This window comes from Apteryx rowi, unplaced genomic scaffold, assembly GCF_003343035.1.
Source record: "Apteryx rowi isolate R43461 unplaced genomic scaffold, aptRow1 scaffold_150, whole genome shotgun sequence".
NCBI lineage: Eukaryota > Metazoa > Chordata > Aves > Apterygiformes > Apterygidae > Apteryx > Apteryx rowi.
Window position 1 is genome coordinate 1200936 of NW_020447753.1, and position 27518 is coordinate 1228453.

The following is a 27518-nucleotide window of genomic DNA, read 5'->3' on the forward strand; positions in this document are numbered from 1 at the left end:
ATTCCAAACGGGCCTTAGCCTTCCTCGTCACATCCCTGCATACTCTGACAATGTTTCTATATTCCTCCCAAGTGGCCTGTCCCCCTTTCCACTTTCTGTATACTTCCTTCTTCTGGTTGAGTTTTGCCAGGAGCTCCTTGCTCATCCACGCAGGTCTCCTGCCTCCTTTGCTTGACTTCCTACTCATAGGGATGCACCGATCTTGAGCCTGGAGGAAGTGATCCTTGAATATGAACCAGCTCTCTCAGACCCCCTTCCTTCTAGGGCCCTAACCCATGGGATTCCTCCAAGTAGGTCCCTGAAGAGGCCAAAGTTTGCTCTCCTGAAGTCCAGGGTTGCAATCCTACTTAGTGCCCTGCTGCCTCCTCGCAGGATCCTGGACTCCACCATCTCATGGTCACTGCAGCCAAGGCTGTCCTGTATAGAGCCTAAAGAAGTTTGTCTTCAACAGGAAAAAAAGACTTTTTTTTCCATGTGCCAACTAGCATGTTGTAACTATATTCTACAGCCCCATCATCAACCCAAACTGTATGTTTATACATCCTTCTATTGAGTTATCTGAATTTATCTTGAAGTACTGTTCTGCTTAATTACACCTCACTGGAGAACAATTCTTCAAAAAAGACACACACTGTGAGTGATAGGAGTACTGGAGTATCTTGTGAAATAAATGAGATTTGCAAAAGTGATAGTGAGCTTTACCCAGAAGGGATGGGTGGCTGCTCCAAGTAGAGAAGATAGTAAGAAAGCTAATGCAAAACTGAAAGTAGCAAGTCACAAAAGCGGTGTTTAGGAAAGAAGTGATGGAAGTTTAGGAGAGGAAGTATGTAGAGAAAATGGCAATAGAAAAGTGATGAAATAGAGCTATCCAAGTATCAGGAATACCTGGGCAAGACATTTCAAGACAAAAAGCTGAGGGGAAAAATGTTAAAGAGACTGTGTTTTTAAAGGGCAAAATATCAGAAGACATAYTTTTATTAATGCTATTTAAGAAACACTGCATGTAGAAGGAGGCAGCATGGTAGAGGTAGAAAGCTGAAGAGAGAGAGGTAAAGATTAGGATGAAGCTGAAAAAAGGTGCAGTTCAATTCAAACTGATTCTTCTTCTAGACATATTCTTTATTCCAATTCGCTGATCCACAATTTAGGCCATAAGAAGCAGGCACATAATTTGATATTAAAGCACTACTCATCATTACTTGTTGTTTCTTTCAGCTTTTGAATTATTTTAAATTGGTTTGCTGTCTTAAAGTCCTCGGGTTTTTTTTTAACTTGCATATGAAAAAATAAATTTTTAATTTTGTAATCCAAACATGTTTATGGATGAGAATGAAATAAATGTGCTTAGCAGTAGTGTCAAAGGGGGAAAAAAATAGCCTTTACTATTTAGAACATTTCTTCTCTAATGAATGACATATTCAAACAAGCACCTTTTAACTTTTTCCTCACGCAATTCCTCATGACTGGGAAAATCTCACCAGAAATCTCAGCAAAAGTCTCTTCTTGACAAAGGCTTGACAACAGCAGGCGCAGAGTTCTACTTCCTATTATGTTAAACAATGTGACCTCTGTACGTTCTTGTACCCCCTCCTCAATGTCAGCCTATTGTCTCTGCCCATATAAACTCTTCCATAAAGGATACATTTCTAGGGTCTGTTTGTGTGCCACCTACCACAATAGCGTCTGCCTCCAAACCATAAGAACAAATTTAACGTCAGAAACATGAGTTTTAAAACAYGGAAAATCAGATTATAAACAACAAAGGATGGGAATGTAACATAACCTTACCTATGCAGCTGTAAATACTCTCTGGGTCTGTTTAAGAGGTGAAGGAATCTGTCAACAATCTTGTTTTTCCCAACACCCTGCAATAATATATACATATAAATGTATAATGTACACGTTTAAGCCATTTCAATCCACATCAAAGAATTCTGAACATAATCTGATGATATTATATATATATGTTCCATATGTATATACTTCCAAAACACTTCTTTATCTTACTAGGAATAAACAGAAATAGGATCATGTCTCTAGAGTTACACCACTCACACCTATGCATACTTTTAACTAACCCCAGTTTCTCCAGCCCTTTCATTTCACAAAGCTATTGTGAGGCCATGAACGCTAGGAAGTTGGCTCAGAGTAAATATAAAAAGGTGAATCTTGGTAGCCATAGGTAACATCTAGTAGCAGCCACATGGAGTTAGATCATTACCTTGGTCATATTTGCTAATCTCATTTAACTTAATTTAGCAAAAAAACAAAAAAACAAACAAAAAAAACAGATGGAACCGGAATTGGGTTGGGAATTGAACTGATCTATTACTCCCCTTGTAGACATACATTAGCAGTGCAGAACAACAACAGTGGGTTTATAGAGTGAATCACTTGTTGCTAACACCCTGGTGTCGCCTACATAAGCATTTCAGGGCTTTTATTTCAGACCAGGCCTAGTCTGGTCCCTTGGAATTAATTAGCAGCTGGAAGGCATCAGGTGTGCTACTGGAAAACATCTTCCACTTTAGTCTCATCCTAAAGGATCCAGGTCATATGTCCCTTGACTACTGCATGATATGTACCAAGCTGCTGCAAGGAAATGCACTTCAAAAGTGCATTCCTGATCAGGCCTGAAATTGTAATGCACACCCAGATGACAGTTCAGATGCAGAAAATTCTTTTCCCTCCTATAAAGAAGCGGCTGCAGGTTTGGGAAATCAGAACAAAAGTGAGACTGTCAAGGTTTGGCGGCGGGGGGGAAGAGCGGGAACAAAGTTCAGTTGTAATGCACCCAGCTGGAAGCAGTTTGACAAGATACTGTCACTCCACTGAGATTCAGAGACTGCATGAATCCATCTAGTCCATACTAGTGTAAAATAAAGGAGATAAATATAACCCACAGATAGATTAAAGAGATTAGCAGGTCTCAAATTGGTTTAATCTAATCTGTTTCACTTGGCATTAAAACAGAATAGGAGCATTCAGACTGCAAGTTATGACTTTCATGACTGTAAGTTCTAGCGGAAAGATAGTAACTGACAGCTGCAGAACAGCAAACTGTTTAAACTTCTCAAAATAGGATCACAATCTCTCATCTGACTACATTTATGAGACTAGAGAATCAAACACATATGTGTAGTATTTGAAATCATGGAAGGAAAGATCTCACCAGGAGAGTAGAGGAAAAAAAAATATAGCAGGGATGACAAAAATAGAACCACACAGATCCTACTGCAGACTCAATCTGAACTCAGAAAAGCTGTAATTCAGGCTAGCGTTCTGCCATACACCTTCTCATGAGCCTTCCTCCATCTGATTCTTCAGAAGAAACTGCAGCTTCATATGTGGTTGTAGTAAGAAGTTATAACATGCTTAAAAACTATCACCATTCATTTCCAAAAACTATCACTCTCCTGGAAAAAGAACTCCCCAGTGCTTCAAAATAAAGGATGATGTTTTGATAACGAATTCTTCTAGAAACTCAAAGAACATACCCATTTGAGGAAAAATATTCAACTTCAGGAACTGTATCAGAAGCATCAAAAGTAACCAGAAACAGGATAGCAATCCTCTTACAGCACATATGGACAGTTTTATTCCCATGTGTTTGTCACTGCTTGCAGTAAGATACTTAAAACTGTAAATGGGTCAATAAACTGGAATACTCCTAATGTCAAGCACAAATACCAATGCTAAAAGCAGCTTCCTTCACATTTTCCAAGAGACCTTCAGAGGATTGGGCAGATGTCTGCCAGCAGTATTTTGTACCAGTCCCCAGTGTATTGCATATCCTTTTCTCTACAGAGTGGGACTCTCGCCAGCTGTGGCAAGAACAAAGCTGAAGAAATAGATCACCATATTGAATCAATGTAAAACATATTTAATATCAAGCAAAATGGTTACTTTAAATAGAAAAAAAGGACTTTGGCTTTCATGTGCATTAACAGAAAGAACGTGTGGTTTGTCTGTATGTTTGTAATACTGTCCTAAAATTATGCAGAAAAGACTAACTCCCAACTACAAAATAGCATAGTGAGATTTTTTTTCTCCCTCTCCCTTTCCAACGGAAAGATGACCACATAGCTGGTTTTGCTTATTTTTACCCATGCTGTTATCACCAAGGATATTAAGAGGAATAAACCTCACTTCTGAAAGAGTGCTCAGAGGACACACAGGCGTGGTGGAGGAATGGAGTGAGCACTGTTACCAAAGTAACACACAGAAGTCCATGGGAGTTGTGCCATGACCATATCTCACCCTTTTCTAGTTTGTATTGTGCATCGCAGCAGTTTCCCTGTGCATCTCCCTTTGTTTTATTTTAAGTATACCTTGATTTCAGAATGTGATGCATTTTTAAAAGGTGCATGCAGTATTCAGAAGCCACAAGGCATTCCCACCAGATTTAACTATTAGAAACATGTTAATGTTGCTCAACTTCTTGACTGAACTGCTTTGGATCATACATTACGTGCCTTCACAGAGGTTGTGGTGTACCACATAAAATCCTTGGTTGACAACAGCAGTTGGAGCAAAGTTCAAGTCAAAGCTCTTTGATCCTGTTCTTTCACCTTCTTACATGATAACAAGTTACCACTTCTCTCGTCTCAGTTACTCCAGCAAGAAGGCACAATATAATTATTTTAGAAAGTAAGAAAAAAACTGCAAAAAAAGAGCTGAGTTCCTTCAGTAGTACTCATTGACATGAGACCAGGAAAACTAAATTTATTCCAAATTCACCTAACTTCCATGGGATAAAGAATGTGTCTGGTAATCTTCTTCAGATAAACAAGAACTGTGGAAAATAATAACCCATTTTAGAAAAACTCTGAAATCGGCCAGTTGCATCCCAGAAACAAGAAATGACAAAGATGGCAAAAAATTCACCCTCCTTTTTCTTTAATCTATATTCATCTTACAGCTAGTAGGCAAGTATTTATACAGAAAGAATCAAAACTACACATTTCATATGAACACGCTAAAATACTGAATTGAACTTGGATTGGTTTCAGAATATAATCTCATGCAATTTGCATTAATGGCATCCTAAGGTAACATTCAGAGGACAAACCAGTTTGCCATTAACACTGTTATTTATATATGTAACATTGCAGCTACTTGATTTTACAGAAATATAAACATATGGAAATTAAGTGGAAAATAACATCTGTGTTGGCATTTCAGCTAAAAGCAATAAAAATATTTCTGAAAGCAAATATTAGACAATTTTTACTCCATCAGACATACAGGACAACTGAAATAGAAAAACAGGAAGTAAAAATCTGCAGTCATAAATAACAAAAATAAAATCATGCAATTAGGAGGCAAATTCCTTATTTAAAAATTCTCCTAACTGACACTGTAAACACTTGTTACTAAAGATAAAATGACTTAATCTTCTAGCAGTAACAATAACTGCAGCTTTGAATATAAAACAAGGTTCTTACAGGTCCCAGGAGGCATTTTGCAATTCAGGGTGCAGCTATTACAGTAGTGGGACAAATTTCTCCCCTGCACAACTCAACTGAAATCAAAAAAGTTATACAGGAAAAGAACTGAACCAAAGTTTTTGAAATTAATAGTTTGCCTCTTAGAAAAAGAACTATCAGAAAAAAAGCTAAGAAATCCTATCTCATTTTTATTTTCTTTTAAATGATTTGCAGGTCACATTGAAGTGGTTAAAGAGGTGACTACGTTGTTCTGCTCAGTACTATCCTTCAGCCAAGATATTGCAATGGGGCCTTTTTCATTTCAGTATCTAGTCATCCTGAGTAGCTTAAATCACCTCCAACAGAGCATGTTTCATTAGAAATTAATGAAACTCAGGTTTTTCAACTGGTGAAAAAGGAAGTTTTTCACTTTTTCACTTGGACCTTTTAGATAGTTTTATTCTACAACTAATTTTGAAATGTTAGTATTATGGAATGAAAGACAATCTTGATTTTTCACTATTTTTAACATATAGCATAGAGAATCCTTGTCTCAGAGTTCTGTTTGTAACTTCATAGCAAGAATTATATTGTTGGTGCCATTATCACAGAAACTTATGGTTGAACAATGAAAACCAAGAAAATGAAGACCCTTTTGCTAATGTCCAGTTTCTGAGCCTGCATCTGGCACTCAACCATCTTCCATGCCCATAGCTTGCTGGTATCTGCCTACAAAAACACCTGCAAGGATGCATGCATTTGTTTTGGGCTGCTATTTTTTACACCAGAGGATATAGTTCTGATTGAAAAAAAAAAGTCTCTCTCTTTCTGCTTGGAACAAATATGAATAATGCAGTGCAACAACTGCAAAAGATATGTCAAGAGGAGACATTGCTACCAGAGGACCACTGCCACAGACCCCACCATTGCTTTGATGTTAGTAACAAAGGAAAATAGTTGCTAAAAAGCAGTAGTGATCTAAGTCTTGCCCCAACTGTAATTTATATATTGGTCACAAATGTGCTGCACAAGAGTGTTCTGTGATTTAGGATCTAATTATTTTATTATGAATTTATCATCTGGGGCATGCAAAAATTATGGTAACACTAAAAGAAAAAAAAATCCACCACAAGAGTCCATAAACAATTCCTTGATAGAAGTCATAAATTGAACAGCTTGGATAAATCAGGTTTAGATAGACTTCTAGATTACATACCTCTTTCTGAATTTAAGTATCACATTCAACCCAGAACCCTATTGCACAAAATACAATCTTTACATTTACATACATAAGAGAAATGGAGCCTTACGGAAAGAAAGATACGAAAAATTTACAATAGAAAGAATCCTGTGGGAAGAAACTTCCCAAAGGAAGTAACGCATCAGTTCTTTTTTGTTCTGTTTCTTTACTATAACTTGCAAAGGCACAAAGCAATAATGTAAGCAGAGACACATTTAAAGAACATTCATATCTGCATATATGCAAATACTGTTATGACTGTAGTAAGTAAAAGACAAATATTTTCTGAGATTTCTATAATATACACACAGAATTTCTTAGGCAAAAAATATCTTAATAACCAGCCCAATTTAGTTCATTTAGAGCTCAGTTTCTTCATGTTCAAAAGAAAAACACCACCAAAAACATTGGTTTTGGATAGTACATTATTGCCTTGTAGAAGAAGTTGTCTATTTTTACACAAGTTGGAGTTAAAAAAACAAGTCCTTTACTTCTAGAAAAGTTAGAATGTTAAGCATTTGCTATTTCAAGTTTTGCTGGTGACTGATACTACTGCACTCTTAGTTTCTCCACACTTAGCTAGTTAATTCAATTATACAATGAGATAAGAAGAATATTTCCTTATAAGGAAAAATCTACTCAAGCATGTCCTTTAAAATCTATTCAAGAAAGACTCCAACATTTGTCTTACTAAATTCTCGAAGAATAAAATAAATTCCCAGTAGTAGTCCAAGAGCTCATGTAAGCTGATCTCTAAGTTAAAGTGCCTTCATAGAGGCACTTTCTTCAGTTAAAGAAAGGGGGCAGAAAGAAAGATGCAAATACATTCTTCCATCAGGGAAATAAATTACTGTATGTACCAAAAGGCCATGATATTTTTAAGTTCTTCAAATATATTTGTGACAGTCTACTTACTGTGGGCCCACTTCAACAATTTCACTAGGCACTGCCATAGAATTTATAGTGGTCTTCTTTCAAATTATTTACAACAACGTTTAGTACCTTTATAGAATTCTTCATTCTTCTGCTACTTGGTATTTCTTTCTCATTTCCACTCATTTGTACATTCTAATTAGACTGCACAGCATTCAGGAAAGGATTTGTTTTATAAGCTTGCAAAATGCCTTCCTTCTTTAAGACCAGTGGGAGAAGGAGGAAGAGAGGAAACAATTTTCAGCAAGAAGTACAAAGGCAAAGTCAAAATCTGGATTTCCACACCATCAAATGAAGAAGTACAAATTTGAAATGCTATCTGTCTTCAGCAGTAATTTAATTGGCAGCTTTTGGCTATTTTGATTATTTTTATTGAATATCACAATTGTATTTCTTGTTGAAAAAAGAACATAAGCAAAAGGAAAGCTAGAAAAAGGTATGACAATCCAACGTCCATCATGACTTAAAAATAATTATTCAAGAGAGAAGATGTATTATTTGTTGTCATTTTTTTATAGTGTTATTCCTTAGTAATTAATACAATCCATAGATTACATGTAGTTCTCAAGGCATGGAAGAACTATTGGAGCTAATACAAACTGCATCTGTCCTGCTACACAGAAATATTATCCTGCAGTTGTGCTGTTTTAGATGACTCTAGATACCATAGTAGAAGTGTGTTTTATAGATATTTATACATTATATTCATATATTTGTATTTATATAAACAATGTTCATATTTATTCTATATTTACACAGTGAATGAGAATACAGCAACTCTAAGGGCCAAAATGAGCACAACTTGTTAGGAAACACTTCCTGTATGCTAACTGTGGCCTACAAGCAGGCATGTTCTACTGCTGCGAAGAAACCTCTTTAATTTACTATATCAGCTATCTGAATAGCTCACACTATAAATTATGATAAAAGACTAATGCCAAATAAAATAATGCAATTTTGTTTAACACAGGGCTAGGTGTTTTAGAACTCAGGGTTATAAAATAATTCAGAAGTGACGAGGCTGTGGTTCTCACTTAGCTATAAGCTTTCTCTCTCTAGAAAGTCAGAAACCTCTTAGAACTATGAATATGTTGTTTGGCCTCTTCAAAGACAGCTGACGTTTGCCAAGACTTCACCTATGACCAATAAAGATGAAAAGATCCAACACCTCTTTTGACATGACTTCCAAATGCAATAGTTTTCAAAAGCTTCCCTGGAAAATGTTATATGTAAAATTTAGAACAGTGAGAAAAAAAAAAAAAGTGTTTCAGCCACTGCTATTTTTAAAGTTTTTTTCCACATAAACAAATGTTATATATTGGCATAACTTCTCTCCTATTTTCAGGAGACAGAAAATTCAAGAAGACAGTAAAAGATACCAAGTAATGGCCAATCCATGAACTGTATCATCTCCATCAGGAAAATTTTCACAAAAAGCCTAAAATTCTTCCTTGGTAGTAAGAATAAATAACCCAGTCTGTTTTGGGAGACTAGGGAATTATTGCACTATAAGAGCTATACAGTAATGACTACCTAAACAGTGACTGCAAAGTTTGGAATAAGTAGCATTTACTAAATAGGATTCTTGCTGCTGTTTGCCTGTTGCCTGGAGAGTAATAAATAGCTGCTTTCACAGCCAAGGGAGAAGCTGCTTTAAACTTGCTTTGAGAAACTATAGATGGTCTCATTCACACTCTCAGACTGGAAACAGGCTCATTCAGGAAGTAATATCTGAAGCCATATTTAAAGTGCTACCATTTCCTTTAATTAGAAACTATTCCATAGCTGAGAATTCTTTTCTATCCGTTGCCTTTCCCGAGAACCCAAAGAAACCTGTTTGCTTATACATGAAATAGAAGCACATTCCAGTTAGCATCCAAAATAAATCAATAACCAGTATAAACAAATATTTAGATGAAACCATATTTTTATATAATACATTTATTCTGTGAAATTCTGGGCCGTACAAACATCAAGTAATATACACAAATCAAGTGGGTTATAAAGTACTTCAGAAGCTGAACACTCCTAAAGATATCCATCAGTATCCAAAACACTTCTCTGCAATGCCTCCTTGGTTTCATTAAGAAAGTCAGCCCCTAATATTCACCAGGATTCTGATTTGCTCAATTTCTAACATTAAATTTCAAAGTTCAGTTCTTGAAAACAATCTTGGTAAAAGGACTCCTGCTGCTGAGATCTTAACTAGAAGATACACAGAAGAGATGACATTTACAGCTCTGAAATGAGAAAGGATGGACTTAGGCCAACAGGGATTTTGTGTGTCTATGTATGTTGTGAAAATGAGGGAGGAGAAAAAGGAAACCCACAAAACCAAACCCAGTCTATAAAAGAAAGACTACACCTAAAGACATGCATATTCAGTTACAGTTGAAAGAAGATATTCACTAATATATATTCATAATTTTGATGCCTCAAATAATGTTCTATGGTACATGTCAACTATTTAAATATCTAGGAAATGACAAAGGCTTTCAAAGGCATGTTAGTCATATATTTTGAAAGACCAAGGTTCAGAGTATCTAACCTGTCAGTTATTTACACTGAATTTCCACGATTCATTCATTCACCAACAAAAAATGCAATAGAAAGGAACTCAGACAGCATTTTGTATCTCCACCCAAACCCACCATTATTTCTTCCAAATGCAAAAAACAGACACGCACTGATATATGTATCAAGAAGGCAACCATAAAACTCTAGCTAATTCTAATTACAGATTGTACTGTTAAAGTAACTGAACAGCAAAGAACATATTTTTTTAATCATATGCTTTACAAAAAGAAGATGTAAACTCAAATAGTTTCAATGGGAAAGTAACTGTGCATGTAGCACAAAAACATACTTACGTAATATAGTTGCTTTTAAATTACTTGAACAGGATTCATCAGGCACTAAGGAAATTTACAGTCATACATTTAAGGAACTAAATGTTTTTAAATTCTATTTCTAAAGGTTTAGTGATCATCCCTGAGAAATCAAGGATGATGGGTGTGATCCTGTAAGACTGCAGAATGGCAAATGCAGTATTCAAAAAAATAGTATTTTAAAAGTATAGCTAGTTGACCTAAACTAGTCACACAGAAAAATAGCAGAACAAATTAGTAAATAAACCTTAAAGCATTTAGAAAGCATGACAATAACTAAAAAACAAAAACAAAAACCGTAAGTATTACTAATTTGCCAGTACAAAACATAGCAAAACAATCGATTTTCCATTTTACTGGTGAAACTGAGATGGTGTCTAGAATCAAAGCAGCACATGTTCCTATACTTTGACTCAATTAAAATCTTTTAGCACTGTCTCCAATGAAAGTTTCGTAAGCTTTGGGAAAATGTGGCATAAATTAAATTATTAAAGATGAGTACACCACTGCTGGAAAAATACCCTAAACCTCCCAAACTGTACTCATGTAGTCTTCAAAATTTTGTCAACAAATTGGGACAATATAGGAAGCATGTTTCAGGGGCCTGAGTGCACCACCAGGCTCTGCAATATCTTCTCCTCCACCTTTTGCTGCCTGCATGCAAGGTCAGCTCTGACATCACCTAGCTGTGGAGCGAGCTGGGAACAGCCTGGCTGGGCCCTCGTGGCTCAGGAGCCCGTGCCCGGCCCTGTACCTTGCTCATCTCAACCCTGACCCACTGACTTGACCTTAAGTGCTATGTAAGCAGAGGGTGAAAAGATTTAGGAGGAAAATATTCAAATTCCAAGGATTCTGATAGACTGAAGAGATGTCCTAAATCAATATGGACCAATCAACTCCAATTCAATAAACAGGAAGATAGTGGAACAAACAACTAAACAATCAATTTGTATCTACTTAGCACAAGCACCCTAAGGTGATGAGAAGGTAGTAAGAAAGATGGATGATGACAAGCTGATAAGAAAAGGTGATAAGAAACAAGTATATGATGAGAAGAAACCACATCAGAAGAATCTAATTTCCTTTTTTCATAGTTCAAGTCAAAGGTAAAAAATCAATCAGGGGATATTCTTCCCACAACTGGTATAGTTTTAGCTAAGTTTCGGCCTTGTTCATTTTAAGATGTTAAATTAGAGACAAGCTGGAGTAGCAAAAATGGACTTTAGACTTAGAAAACAATTCAATTTTCATCAAAGAGTGATTTTTATTATTATTAGGGTAATAAATTAACAGGACTGGTTATCTAGGTCTATCCATCACTGGAGATTTTAAAGAAGAGGTTGGACATATGCCCATCAAGGACAGTCAGAATTACTGACCAAAGATATTAATTGTAATGATGCCATTAGAGGAATTTGAAATCTTAAAAGCCTGTTTATTGAGAATTTTGATCGCATAATAGGAAATAGAAATGATCCACCTTTCTTGTTAACTAAGTTTTCATGTGGGCTGTGAACACCAAACATGCTAATGTCCATGAAGAGAAGAAAGGTTATGGATTATTGACAAAATTAACTAGGCCAAAGGAAAGTGTTTATGAACTCTGAATTTGATACATGTTTTCTGTTTTGCTTCAGAGGAGTAAATATATCTTTCAAATAATGTTACACATAATTATCAGTATTTTGTCTTTTTATTTACACAGCAATATAAAAATACATTTAAAGGCAGATATATTTCCACAGATATATGCCCATAAAATCCTTGGACATTAGTAGATTTAAGAAAAAAAAAAAAAATCAGAAATGGGTCAAATACCTCAGTGGTACAAATGGATTCAACTTCATTGAAAAAAAAACACAGAGATTTTATTTCATTAAATAATGAGCTTGTTCCATGCATTGTAAGAAATGTTTAACTCACCTGATTGCCAACTAAAAGAAGATGTTCTCCAAGCAGGAAGTCTTTCAGCATATCTTCCATTACCATCATGTGCTAGAGAAAAAAACCCACAACTTTCACCCCTGTTTTTATACTCTCAAGTTTATACACTCAGTAATGAAAGTAGCATGCAGGAATTTTACTTTCAGGACTTTTGGCTGAAATATTTTAAACATTATAGTTACAGCTATTTATTTTACAGAAAGAGTCTCTCAGCCAATAATAGCAATCTATGCAGTGACTAAAACAATGAAACAAAGATACTAACTCTACTTATGTATTTCATCTGCTCCAATTATTTTGGGTGTCTGCTGTCCCTAGATATATTTATTTCTCAGTAACGAAGAATAATGCGTTTCCTTTTAGCCTAGCTGGATGTTTGTCACCCAGTTCTTAAGAACCATCACTGATGTGTGTATGATTATTTTCCAGCAACAGTACTGCGAAGAAGCAAAGTTCTAAAATACCAGTCTGATTAATCTTCAGCTGTTTTGGAGAGCTGCAAATCTTACAGTTACAAAAACATGCATTACCACCTTCAGCATAGTTTACTACAACTGTTATTATACACGGTATGATAATTGTCTAGAGATTGTAGGAAAGTTTCTGGGCTCACAATATTAGGCACTAAATGAGCAGGCAGTAAGAGACAGTAATACAATTTAATTATGAAAACAAAGGAGAAAAGCAATATTGCCATGCAGGAGATAGGAAAAAGAGAAGGGATGATTCAACAACTTTCTCGATGGCAAGGAAAAAATTTGAGAAATGAGGTTTGGTCAGGCCTCAAGTCCCATTCTGGTCCTTGTAATATTATTGTCATTCCATTTTCCATTTAGGATATAGGGTTACATTTAAACTAAACAGAGACTAATGAAGTAAGCAGCAATTAGCATTTCTGGATACACACAACCAGTACTCCTGGAGCACATAACTACACATTTCTGTACATGGATTTGAAGTTGTTTTTAAGCTATGAAGAACTTCCAGGCTGACTATTTGAGAAACTGCCCCTTTTCATCTCACAGATCTACAACTAGGCCCATCTTTTAACTAAGCTTTTGGGAGGGAAGGGAAAAGTTAAGAGAAATTATTATGAGAATTATGATGGGGTATTACTGGCTGCCTACGTTCTGTTCTGTGAAATGGTGAGGGGAAGGGCCCTAAAATATGTTTTAGGGTGCTTTTATACATATAAGCATATGTGTGTGTGTGTGTGTGTTTGTGTGTGTTTTAAATTGTGAAGAATCAAAACAGGTAGAAGTAGCTTACAATTTGATTTTTACTTAAAATTTGAATATGCGCTTGAAATTTTCAGTCAAGACACTTGTTGAAAAATAGTTCCTTTTGGCTCTACTAATTACCTTGTGGGCAATATATTATTTACTGCAAACATCTCATTTTTTATTTTACTCAGAAGTACGTTAAAATTTCACAAAGCAGGAAGCAGGCAGTGCTACATTTATGGCAACAACTGAAATAATGAAGAATAAGAAGGACCACTTTCATGTATCACATGAAAAAAAAAAAGCAGTAAAATGTATCCAGGTGGAACTTTATAGAAGCCAGAGGGAATAAAAAGGAGCTGATATGAATATAAAAATTATATACTTTTTTTTATTAAAGGTTAAATGACAGGTATAGCTTAATGACGAATACACCTTTCTATTCCAATTAAACTTTATTTTTAAGGAAAATAAGGATAGCAAAATGTAAGCCCAACTTCATAATGTTTCTTATAATTTCTAAATTAGATTCCCTAATTAAATCAAAGTACTTGAGGTATATTTTATATACCCAGTATTATAAAGGTAACATACGTTGTAACAAAATTTAACCTTATCTTGCTCCTCACAAATAATTTGTTTAAAAGGATCCAAACAGCTACAGATAATAGGCCAACGCAAGCTACTTTACTAGAAAGTCTTGTATATCCTCCACTGTGTCTAGTGAAAATAGGTCATCTGTAAGTAGGTCAGACAATCTACTTAGAGAAATGATTGCTTGCCTTTAGATAAACATACTTGTTTTCACATTATCATTCCACCTTTAATATTTGATTTTGAAAAAACAAAACAAAACAGTAGTTTTGATGCATTTTCAGAGCATACAGAAATATTCAGTTTGCAACTGGGTGGAAGATGTTTTAGTTTTCCAAATCTCTCCAGAAAAGAGGGTGGGGTAGCGAAGAAACTCTTGTAAACACAGCTTAATACTGCAAAATCCTAACCAGGCATGTCAAAAGACTACCGAATACTCAATATACAATTTAGGGAGAGGACTTCAAGGCAAATCACCATATTTTCTGGCATGCATACACACCAGAAATTTATAGCTGATGAGTATAACTTTATCCAGATACAGCATAACAAATTCCACCAAGTCAGTCATACCACACATACTGATTAGATTTTCTGATTTTACTGCTAGAGTACTTCCTTCTGACGACTTCTTTCCTCATCCTAAATTGCACAAATGTGTGTACAGTCTAGTTCCCCTCCACAACAGCTTTCCCACAACAGATATTATGTATTGATATATGTGTGTATATACATGTATGTATGTGTGTGTATGTACATATATTTTCTGCAACATGACCTAAATTAGCATTGTATTAGGATGCAGGCAGACATTTTAGATTAAATATTTACATAGAGGACTTCTATGTAGACACATCAATATTGTATGAACTTAATCAATCTCTGTTCCCTAAAGACAGGGATGACAGTGGCATTTGGCATATCGCCTAAAAATCATTTCTACTCCTTCCTGTGTCACTTGGTGTGGACAGACGTAATGTTTCACAGCAATGCTGAATTCCACTGAAACATGAAATGTTTCAAGACCAAATACACATAAGAAAAAGATACATATTTCATTATATTGTACAGCGTTGCAAAGGGCTTAGGATTTTTTTTTCTGTTTTCATCTATTTATCTAGTTTTTAGACACAAGAGTGGAAGTATTGCACTAGACACACAAACCAACTTTGTATTCCGGCAGATTTTGCTAAATGATCATTACAGTATTTGAATGACTGAACTACAGCAGGAACTAGCAATACAGAACTTAAGATTAAAATTCATTTCTAAATGGGAACAGCTATTTTGGCTGGTATTTGGTTGTTGTTTTCTTTATCACTCAGAACGCATTACTACAGGGACAGATATGGAGCAGTTTGTTCTACACAGCACTTTTAAAAAACACGTTGCCTAAACAAAGCAAATACATAATATCTGAAGACAGGTTGTGTGCAGTTTGCTCTAGAGTGTTCAGTTATAATTACTGAAGCTATAAGCAAGAGGATGGAAAAAGCAATGCAAACATAAGGGCTTTCAGGACGTAGGATTTCATTTCAGAGTGACCCAAATTAAGTACTTCGGTGAAATGGCAGCATAGAAAAAAATCTCACATGAAATGTTAGGGGGGAAGATGAAGACCTTCATCTGCTCCCTTTGTATGGCCTGTCATGACCTTCAGTAGGTGACACCCATTAGCAGAAAGAGCACACTGTTCTGTGAAGAGTTTGCAAGCAAGGGGGGAAGGAAGAAAGAACAGAAAGGAAAAAAAGAAGAAAAGGAAATTCTCCAGGTAGGCAAACTCACACCAGGCCCCTAAAAGGAAAATATTTCACAAGAGCACTCTAGCTGTCAGTGCTGCCTTTCAGAGGCAAAATATTTTAAAGCTTACTCTGAGGGCAATTCCCTTGGTTAGGGATACCCCAAAGTGACAGTTTCGAGGCCTCCATGCTAGATGGAAAGGAAAATTGCAGTACACTTACCTCTTCAAAAGGGGAAAAATCCAATCCCCAAGCCCTCTCCTTTCACTGTGTTTACAAACTACTTTTTCTTATTATTTCTGTTATTCTCCTTCTGTTCATATACACATTGGAGTTTCTCAAAAGCAGTCAAAAAGTGTGAGAATTTGGGGTAACAGCCCTTTCAATGCCAAATACTGGTGAACTTACAAACACTGCTGCTTGTTAAAACAGAGGTTTTTAACCATTAGTAGCCCTGTTAAAGAGATTTACTAATTTACAACGCAGTTCCTGAGAAATTCTTGCACATTGACTGGCTCAAAATGGCTATTAGCCAACTGGGATCTTAGGATTTGCGAAGGAATCACACTGAAACTACGTAAATGCACTAGGAATGCACCAAACCTGTACCTGTCAAATGATTCTGCTCTAATTTTTTAGTACTCTTGCATTCTGCATAATTCAAAATCAGATTAATAACTGAGTAGTTTATAACCAGGTTTTTGGAAACAGGCCATGATTCCGCCCAAGACACTGTCAGTAAGTGTGCTGGAGGTGTGCTTAAAAGCAATTCAAAGAAAATCACAGAGAACAGGGATAGACTTAAAAAACTAACTACTCTTCACGTTGCTTTTCAAACACACTGTTAATTCTAATACAGGGCAGGTACTGGACGCCTGCAAAACTTTATGTCATAAGACTGTCAAACATGTTCTCAGAATGGAATTGATAACCCAGCCACAACAGTGGCTCAGTTCAGCAGCAGCAATAAAATAAGCATTTTATCGAATCATTCTACATAAAATCCAGGTTCAACAGCAGTCACTTTACATTTTACGAATGTTCAGCAGGATTGCTATAGTCTCTTCACAAATGGATGGCAAAGAGGCATCTGAAAGAAGCATCAAATCCACTGAGAAAAAATTTTAGCCTAAAGCAGCTCCTTCAGAAATATACTCGTAATACGTTATTTAATATATGTAAATATGTACATTAGTACATATTTAACAAACTTTTTTGTACCTGTGAAGCCAGAGATTTGTACTTACCTGAGTGTTTTCATAAAACAAAACATCAGGCACTTTCATTTTCTCAGCTGGGTTATAAATTGGTGTAGTTACAGCCCCTATCTTCAGAATCCCATTGCTTATTTCACCTAGACATTTTTCAGGAAACAAACAAACAAACAAACGCATTACTTAAAGCATCCTCTGAGCAGATATGCTATCCCTAACACTTGCAAAAGACAATTTATGAATTTTACCCAGGGTATGTGTTGCTGTATATGATTTCTCAGTATTTAAAGAAAGAGAATGTTTCAAAGAGTATCTGCTAGTAACAAACTACAAGAGGTTGCATTATAATGAATTTGAATTCTCTTTATAATTGCAAGGAAGACTATTACAGTAAACGACAACAGGTGAACTCATGGAAAAAGTACCTTAAAGAACACTAAAAGTTGTGGCAGCTGCCCTGGTTTAATTCAGTACTCTCATCTTGTCACTGAAGTACCACTAACACTGTTTGACTAGATTTCCTCAACTGCAGAAGCAATATGTTAGTCATTTCCTTTATTTTTTTTAAGCAATATAAAGTCACTGTTGGTTTCTCCTTTCAGCATTGCATTTTTGTACAAACGGGTTTATGCCAGAAAATAGACACGTTTAACAACTTGGTGAAATCCGGCTCAATCTGCACTTTTTGAGGCTATCTTCAACTGTAGTTCTGAGAGCAAAAACTGCTTTAGAAAAATTTCTTAAATCAAGAGAACCATAAATTCTGTCCTTAGGAAAGTAACACCTAAATGTAAATGATAATAATGTACTATCTTCTGACTTCTCTGAAATTATCTGCCACTGATTTCTTAATCTTGCATGGTTTGAAACTGAAAATAGCCTGATTTCTAGAAAAATATTTTTACTTGTTCACCTATTATCATTTATGGCTCTACCTTTATTTATGCATGTAACAGAGAAAGATGAAGAAAATTCAAGGGAAGTATCAGGACGAAAAACCTGACAAATGGGCAGCACTGCACAACTGGCAAGAGTTCAGATTATAAGTATAGCTATATACATACACACACATATAAAAATACATGAAGGTTTGTGTATGTGTCTGTATTTACATATATTTATTTACATATATATACATATATAAATTGAATCTATAAAATCAGAAACTATATAAATAAAAACAAAGGTGTGTTTAGTACTGCAAAGATCTAACAGTGAAAACATGGAAGTCAAATACATGACAAAACTGAGAATAACCATGCAGGATAGGGACAGCGAAGAGAATACTGATGAAGAAGAGCGCAGATCATACATGTTGAAAGAAAGAGTTTAGCGAATGGAAAATGGCAGATCGCTCAAAGCATGCTGCCTGACAGAAGGTATAAAAAGATATAAAGCTAACATGAATACCAAAGGATAGGCAGGAATAAGAATGCAGAAGTGAGAAAATGTTAGAATGAGAAATATATGCGTAGCACTGAAGACAACTGCAAAAGAGTACAAGTTGGATATAGCAAGACATAAAGATCTGATTGATAAAGAAGACATGTAACAACACTAGCAATTTAAAGAGAACAAAAAGGATAACAAAGTGTGTATCAGAATGAAAGCAAAACATAAATCCAGTACATCTGCAAGAGGGACAGTGAGGAAAAGGCTGATTTTGGTAACAGTGAAGAGAAAGAAGCAATGGAATACTGAAGGCAAAGAAGAGAACAAAACAGAGAAAGATTAAGACAACCGCTCCAAAGTTGTAACCCTTTGGAAGAGTAGTGCCAGTGATAACAGAACTTAAAAATAAATCAAAGCAGTCCAAGAAAGCCTGAAGGCATGGATCTTACTGACTAGGAAATCCTGAAATGTGACAGAGGACAAGGCTCCATGAGCTGGGGCTACAATAGACAACACAGATGTATCATCATACTAAGAGTGCATTACATCTCAATAGAACAAAGCCAAAGGGAACTAACTGAAGCAAATTACATTTATTTTTGAGGATATTTAATACAGCTTTATATGCTCAATCATCTAAGTAACATTCATGAAAAGAAGAGTAAAAGGTAGCAAAAGCTTACAGGGGTAATCCTTCTCCCCTAGTTTCCTTATGTCATCTGGACTTGTCTCGATACCAGAATCCAGCAGATTTTTCTGTAAAGCTGATCTGGCAAGGTTTGGTAAAAACCTAAATGAAGAAAAATAACAGGGGGGTTATTGTCTAAAGATTTTTTTTTTTTTTTTAAGTTTTCATTATTTGCTGTAATCTAAAATCAGTATGAAGCTTTACTTGGACCTTCAAACCTTGAATAATGTCAATTCCCTTTACACTGAGTTTCCAACAGTTCACCTTCTGTCCCTAAGGAGATAAGTTGGACTTCTTGCATAGGTAACTAATTAAATTAGTAGTTACACATTCATTTAAAAAGACTTCAGTGTTATACAATATTGCAATAAGCTTGAAATGTGGGATAAATTAGGACTGGAGTTATGTAATCTTCTCATTCCACAGCCAGTTAGAGTCTGATTAGAAACAATATTTTTTTGGAAATACCTTTTCCCTTGATTCAGTTCAGTTGGATCCCAGATGCTAAAGAGGAAGGAAAGAGCTCTGAGCTCTCCAGAACTAGGTCCACTCAGTTTTCCAAAGCTTTTGTTAATTAGTTAGCTTTTCTTTGAAAAAAATTGAGATGTTCGCAATTTTTTTAGATACAGTTTTTGGAACTGAATCCAAGTCTCCAGCAAACACCTAGTCATACCAAATATTAATATAACCCTGATTTGAGTGTTCTGAGACAGTGAAGTATTGTTATAATGAAGACCTGACTGTCTTTTTATTTATATGATATTGTTAAACATCTCCATAAAGATGAGAAAACAGTACCACACCATTCCTTCTTTCCTCCTAAGTTTGAGAATACTATAGAAATACTGTTGAAGAAATTACAGAATTTAAGCAGCAAGATAGCAATTGTATTATCTACTAAAACGTATTTAAAAATCATCTTGCATGTTAGCAGTTGGCCAAGAAACTCCTGAACATCCACCAAAATTAGCACTTCTACCTGGAAAGGCAGGCTTTATTAACAGCATGGTAAAGACTTTCATCTGGATGGTGTGACAGTCGACGACAAATTCGCAATAGTTGTCGAGTAGATAAAGATGAAGCCAGTGACTGTGCCTGTCAAAAAATACAGGGTAGTTTAATTATTTGATCTCTGGGATCTTAAAAAAAAAAAAAAAAAGCAATCATTTCAACTTTTCTCCTAGCTCGGAGGTGCTTTTTGCCTCCTACAGCAGCTTGTGCTTTTTAATCTGCAGGTCTGTAATTCTGTGCTTGTTGTAGGAATTCACTGCCATGAAAATCATGATGCCATCAAAAGGTTAGCTTTATGACTTCACTCAGTAAGCAAGAGGAAGAAAAATGTGCTGACAGTTGAACTTTATTTGCTATTTAAACCTAATACTAAACAATATTAACAATAATATGGGGGCTAGCCATTGCAAAAAAAAAAAAAAATAAAAACTAGTCCTTTATTCTACACAAACTGAATATTAGCTCCACATGTAATGCTCTGGCAAAAGGGTCTGGCAAGACTCTTGGATGCATAAACAAGACAACACTGGGCAGAAGTAGGCAGATTGTATCACCTCTGCACACGCCTTCTGGGCGGGCCCTTACTGGAACACTGTGTCCTTTTCTGTTGGCCACATGTTAAAATGAATGTTAAAAATTGGACATGATTCAGCAAAGAGTTACAAAAATGATTCAATGCCTTCAAAGCCTAAAACAAATACAGCAAAATTTAAAACAATGAAACAAACAAAAACCCCCTAAACTCCAACTGATCATTTATTTAAACAGACATATAAAGACTGAGAAAGAAATGATTCTATAATTACGTCTACCAGATAAAGGTATCTAATACAAATAGGGTCCTTACTTTAGCAGGAAACACACAACAATGAGTGCAATCTGATAAGTCACGCCACGCTTTGCCTGGGTCAAGTGAAATATTTTAATTACGTAATTTCAAAACATTTTGTTTTGGTTTATATAAGTGATTTGTAAGTGCATTATTATTATCTTAACATATTATGCTGTTGCAGTTGAAAAAAAACAAAACTGAAATTTGCCATTAAAGAAAAAAAAAAGAGAGAAATGTAACAATATATGAATTTCACAGGATTTTTTTCCCGTTAAACATTTTTAAGTATGAGAAATTTCTCAAAACCAATTCTCTTCCCCGGAAAACTGCTTTTTTGACCAACAGGAATTAACATGTTTAAAAAAAAAAAAAAAAAAAAAGCTTGGTGAAATTGTACAAAACTCTTTTTCCAACTCTAAGAAGGCACATGATAATACTTTCCAGTGTAGCTCTGAGCAATGAACAAGGATGATTTAGATTCAAATAACTGGTAAAATTATTACTCCTTCTTCTCCTGCTTTCATTGATGAAGGACTGTGAAGCATCTTCTGAACCATGATAGTTTACAACCCAGCATTATAGACACTGAGTTGTAAACTGTGGTATTTCAGGTGTTACTTCATGACATAGTCATGTGTGAGGCATCAGCAGGGAGAAGGGTGAGACCTGAAACCCTGTGATCCTTGATCGCTAGCCAGAATTCTCAGTGTCTTTGGGAATCATATTCCATTTTCAAAATGATCTTAAGCAATGGAAACATTTGCAAGCAGAAAGAATTCTGCTGAGGTGAGCAATCCTCCCAAGTCACAACCTTTGGGACTGCATTGAAAGAGAGAGGCAGCTGGGCACAGTAATTGAGGCAGAGTGTACTTCAGATTGTACCAGGTGGGAGGAAGCAGGCAGCCACTCTTGCCTCTTGTCTGATACACTGACAAATCCAATCCCTAAGGACATGGACATCTTAAAGTCTAAATTATATATATAGCATCAGATTCTGCACTGGTATAAATAAGCATAGAGGAGTGGCCCACAGAGGAGAAACGTGTGTCACATTTTCTGAATGTTTGCAACTGTGTGAAGCTTTTAATAATAAAATTTCCTCTTTTCTCTTCATCTCTTTTTTATTTATTTTTATATGGCATAACTATAAACTCAAAATTGGGTTAGCGACAGTCTTTGTAACTTATATCTATGCGGCATCTAATTCAACAGGATCTGGATTGTGGTCTCTAGGTTCTATTGTAAATCAAACAATTACAATGACGCAGACAACGCCCACGGGCTGAATATTCTACAGGTATTCTTCTATTGTTAACAAAATCATTTTAAACAATGGCTAATATTTCAGGATAATCTCTGGCAGAGGATTACTTAGGCAGCTCTATAAATAGCCTGACATACCTAAGGCACACATTTCAGCTCTTAACGCAGGCATGCTATTCCCGACATGTCTCATGTCACTGCTGATCTACAAGAATCCTCCCTCGATCCATATTATGACTCACTTCTTATCCAACATCACTCACTTCATTTAGATATTTCACAATGCTATAGACATCTGCATATTTGGAGAGGATTTTTTTAATGCTCTGTTCAAGCAAGGTATATCTCTAAATATGTCAAAAATATAACACATTTACCAGTCTACATTTGTACAGCACTAGGCAGAGGAAGTTAAATAGACTATTAGTAACAACAGTGTCCAAAAGGTGTACCTAAAAGTCAACCTTTCTACTTATTTTTTTAAGCTCAGAGAAGCATAGCAGCCTTTCAGCCTTTCTCAGCTTCTTAAATAGTAATACTGTGAAAACCATTACCAATGTCAAATTCACGAAAACTAAGAAGAATGGATTACATTTACATACTAGTTAAACTGCTGGATTCCACTAAAAATGTTTTACATTTTAGATACATTAAAATCATACACTGCTTTAGTTGCTATAGCAATGCTTTCTTTTTCTTTCCACTAAGATTGACTGTATCTTTTTAAAGAACTTTGTGGTTACTATATCAGCAGAACTTATTTTTCTTGACAAAATTACTTTAATAGAATAGCCTGTAGCAGTAAGGAAGCTAGGAATTCTGGAGCTTTCCCTTTTGTACTCCTAGTCTTCACCGTTGCCTGTTGGCATTTTATAATGGTTAGGTAGTTCTCATTGCCCCAAAAGCCCCAATAATTTCTACTATCAAAGTTCCAATGACTGAAGATCTGTATTATATATAATAACATCCAGTAAAGCAAAGTTATCAAAAAATATTTGGACACACATGATTATATGCGTACCTATTCAAAAGGCACCTCATATGCGTTTCATGCTTAGCCATGTATCTAAAACCACTGACAACATATACTGTTCTGTCCGATTTCACTGGTATTCAGGGAATTTCCTAAAGGCCTTACTTATGCAGGTTCTAAAAATGTAAATCAAAATTCAAAAGTTTACAATATGTGGTGCAATAACTACCAGCAGGAATTTTCTGAGCCTGGTTTTTCAATCAGCCAGCCTCTAAAATAGCACCATAGTTTAGCATGCTTTACCCAGCCTTTGTTAAAACATGCAGTCACAGCAGGAGAAAGTAAATTTGAAAAAAAGGGCTTACTGTGGCGTCATTTGTCTCCCGAAGCTTGTGTGTTAATGACAACAACTGCTCCACAGCAACACTGGGTACGTTTGGAATCTGCTTGAAAGAAAAACAGTATTAATCTTATTGCAGGATATGTAAGATCCATATACAGGTACACACAGATGCTATGAGTATACAGTTGCTGCAGATGCTTTATATCACCCGAAAAGGAATACAGTTTTGAAAAAGAACATTTTTATATTACAGCATCATTTAATATCATAAGAAGGCTAATTTATACCAATGCCATCAAAAGATAAGCAGGATTTGAAAACGAAGAATTGTTTACGCTACACAGAAATAGGGCCTGCAATAATGAAATATTTTGTACACAGTAAATAATCATATTCAGTAAAAAATAATCAAAATTGGCTAAAATAATGAACGTACTTACCATTTCTTTAATAATTTGAATTTCTTCCTTCTTGCTTAAAGATTGAACATTATGAAAAAGAAACAGTGTCAGAAACTCTGGACCCAACCATTGCTGGGTAGTACTTCCAATGACAGGAGGTTCTGCTAAGACAACTATTCTGAATGACGGGTGGATAGGAAAGATAGACCTGCAAAAAAAAATTTTTTTAGTGCATTATGTGGCTTAAGCAGTGGGTATCGAATTTAAATTTACAATAGTTGAAGAAAGAATTAAATTATTGCACAGAGCCATAGCACCATGTTTACCCAGAACATTTGCAGTTCAACCTTATAAAAAACAAGACTGACAAAAACTGTATAATGTGACTTGCAATTTTATAAATTGCTTGTAATTTCTATGCCTAGGAGGGCACCCAAGTCTCCTCTTCATCTGCGATTTGACCTGCATGCCTCAAGCTGAGCAAATACCAGCAACAAAGCTACTGTTTACTCTTTTTTGTATGTCTGAACTGGACACATCTCACTAATTTGATGGAATTTTACAAGTGCTTTACCTAAAGCAGCATGTCTAACAGGCAAATCAGGGAGGGAACAAGATCTGCTGGAGCTGCAGTAATGAGTAACTTCTTTTACCCAATTAGATTGACAGGAAGGATGATATTTTAAAGAGAACAGTTTGGCTACCACGAAGAGATGGATTTATTTCCCAGTTATGTTACTGACTTTCTCTGTGGCCTTTGGAAAATCAGCTAGACTGTTAGGGTGGGATTAATGCACCTAACTTCATAATATCTCTAAAAGTTATACTTCAAAGTCTAAGCCAGTCACCCGTGGCTCATTTTAGAGTCAGTGGAGAGAAACAGGCCCCTCCAACGGCAGATTAATCTGACTTACAGGAACTTAAGAAATGCCCTACTGGGTCCATCCTATCTACTCCATCTAGCTAAATGTCTCTGATGGTGACAGTTGGAGCTGTTATTTGGGACAGGCACATAAACCTAGCCACTATCAGCAGCCTAGTCCCCTCATACTCTCCCAGCATCCACAAACCCATGTTCAAGGTTAGAGGATACATCCCTACCTATTTGCTTTCGTATCTATTTACCCACAAGTTTATCTAATCCCTTTTTGACTTCCTGATCCTATCTGCCTCCACAACTTCCTGTGGCAATGCATTCTGAAAGTTCACTATCCACAGTGTAAAAGGTACTTTCTTCTATTTTTTTCTTTTCTTTTTTTTTTTAATCCGTATGGAACTGATCTGCTAGAATTAGTGAGTGCCCCCTAGTTCTAACACTGGAGGATTTGGTGAAGAACAGTATTTTAGATGCCTGCCTATTTCATTCCACTGAATGTAACAGGACATAGTGCGACTAACACAGATTTAAATGTACAACTTTTAGATGCATTTATTAGGGCACTGGAAGCCCACTCCCTTGCTTTTGGGTGGCGTCATCGTCATATCTTTTGACTGCCTTATTTAAGACTACCACCTCTTTGAATTAGGAATTTATTGGTACTCATCAATCAGCACAATGGCGTTATCTCTAGAAGCAAGTAGACAGTAATAAGTCAGATATAAAAGTCAGTCAAATTTTGCAAGAAGAGCCTGTTTTTGACAATTAATTTCTCAGTATTCTTATTAAAATAGCAGACATTAATTTGGGAAAAAAAAAGCAAGTGAAGTGGAATTAGATAACTTACATTAGTAGTTATGCCTGTTATCATTTGTCATTTTGCATATAATTACAATGTTTGACATCAGAACATTTGGAGGTAAGTATTCTTCTTGGCTAAATTGACAGGGAAATGATAGTACAAACAAGAAAATCTGAAGACAAAATAAGACCCTTAAATATGAATTACCAAATCTACTCCGTAGTTGGCTGATTTGCTAGTTACAGTAATAAAATTCTGAGACAACAGAGTGAATATAGAAAACAGCCGCTTGTATCAAAGCAAACACAGGGGGTGGCATCATTTACTCTCAGCTGAAAGTCATAAGCCTAGAAGCTACTCTCTGATTGATAAAAATAGAAGTAGATGTCTGAAAACATCACATGAAAGAGGAACCAATGGGAATGTCACTGTCACTAAGCATAAAAGAAGGTCAGAGAACATTAACCAACCTTATTACAGAAGAAAATATTTCCTAGATAGGATAAATAAAATAAATTCCAGACTTATCTTTCCCTCTGTTACTAATAAGAAAAACAGCCCCCTCCATTAATCAACCTAAATTCCAAGGACTAATTCTGGTCCTTCTACAATACCATAAGAGGGCACAAGAGGCAGTCAGATTTCCCTAGTAAAGGAAACACATTTCTCTTGCATCACCTCCACATCACCGCCTAACTCAAAAGGCATGGTTGGGACAGTGTGGGATGGCATGGGGAGGAAAGGAGAAGCAAAGTCAGGGCATACTAAAATGGCAATATCAATTTAAGTTACTGATGTTCTCTTTAGACTGGGACATATCACAACATCCCTGCTGTAGGTTTCCAGTTTGTAAACATGAATAAAAATATTTGGCTACTTCAAAAGCCTATTATTTGGACTGATGTTTGCAATGTTGGAAATGTCAAGCTAAGTATAATTATTATTAAAACAAATGTCACAAATGACTCAATCCTGCAAAGCACTGAAAGTTCCCAGCTTCCACCACGGTGACTGTAGAGGAAGTTGTTCCATAGCATTGCAAGAGCAGTTCCCTAAAGGAATGTAAAAGAGTTTCTATGTGGAGCTACATTCTATAAAACAGAGATCCTTGACATCTTTTGTTCTTTGCAGATGAAGGCCAAGTATTTATCCTGTTAAAAACTTGGCACTTTTTAAATTAATGAGCCTCAAACACAGTGGAAGGATTTGGTGTTAGTTTATTAATGCAGAAAGTCTTTATCCTTTTTCTGTTAAATGTTTACTAACAACACAGATAGTGGTGTACCTACGGGCTAGTAACATCTATGTCCTTCTTTGGACATCAGTGTTTAATTCCAAACAAGGAATACCACCACCTTGCTTGAAAAGAAGACCAGAATGCAGTTCATTCAGGGCAACTTTAAGGAAAGGTTTTCTAGTAATTGACACACTGTTCTAAGCAATTGAAGCCACTCCTAAAAAAGATGCAGAATAGCGTTCCTTAGGCCACCTTGCAAAAGCAAACTATTTTTGTTGTCTCTTCCCGGTACATGATTTCATAAATCTCATATTCTACTAAAATTAAAATAAGAAGAATTTTATGAGTTGGGAATTTTTATATTAATAGGACTACAAATGACCTATTCTAGTTTCCTTGCTGTTTTTCTTCAATTTCATAATATTCTAACATTAACAGATTACTTTATCTGGAAAATCACAAAGCTGCAAAAAAAAAAAAAAAAAAGAGAAAGTA

The 27518-nt window shown here is 35.7% G+C and overlaps 1 protein-coding gene across 3 annotated transcripts in view; it reads right to left on the reverse strand.

Moving 5' to 3' along the window:
* VWA8 (von Willebrand factor A domain containing 8) overlaps nt 1-27518 on the reverse strand; it is a 197648-nt gene that overhangs the window by 105895 nt on the left and 64235 nt on the right. For all 3 annotated transcript variants that reach the window (XM_026058921.1, XM_026058919.1, XM_026058920.1), the window contains 7 exons: nt 24147-24315; nt 23729-23806; nt 20264-20379; nt 19280-19386; nt 17238-17344; nt 12414-12485; nt 1789-1865 (listed from right to left, as the gene is read on the reverse strand). In XM_026058921.1, coding sequence (XP_025914706.1) covers nt 1789-1865; nt 12414-12485; nt 17238-17344; nt 19280-19386; nt 20264-20379; nt 23729-23806; nt 24147-24315 — 726 coding nt within the window. The remainder of the gene's footprint in view (nt 1-1788; nt 1866-12413; nt 12486-17237; nt 17345-19279; nt 19387-20263; nt 20380-23728; nt 23807-24146; nt 24316-27518) is intronic.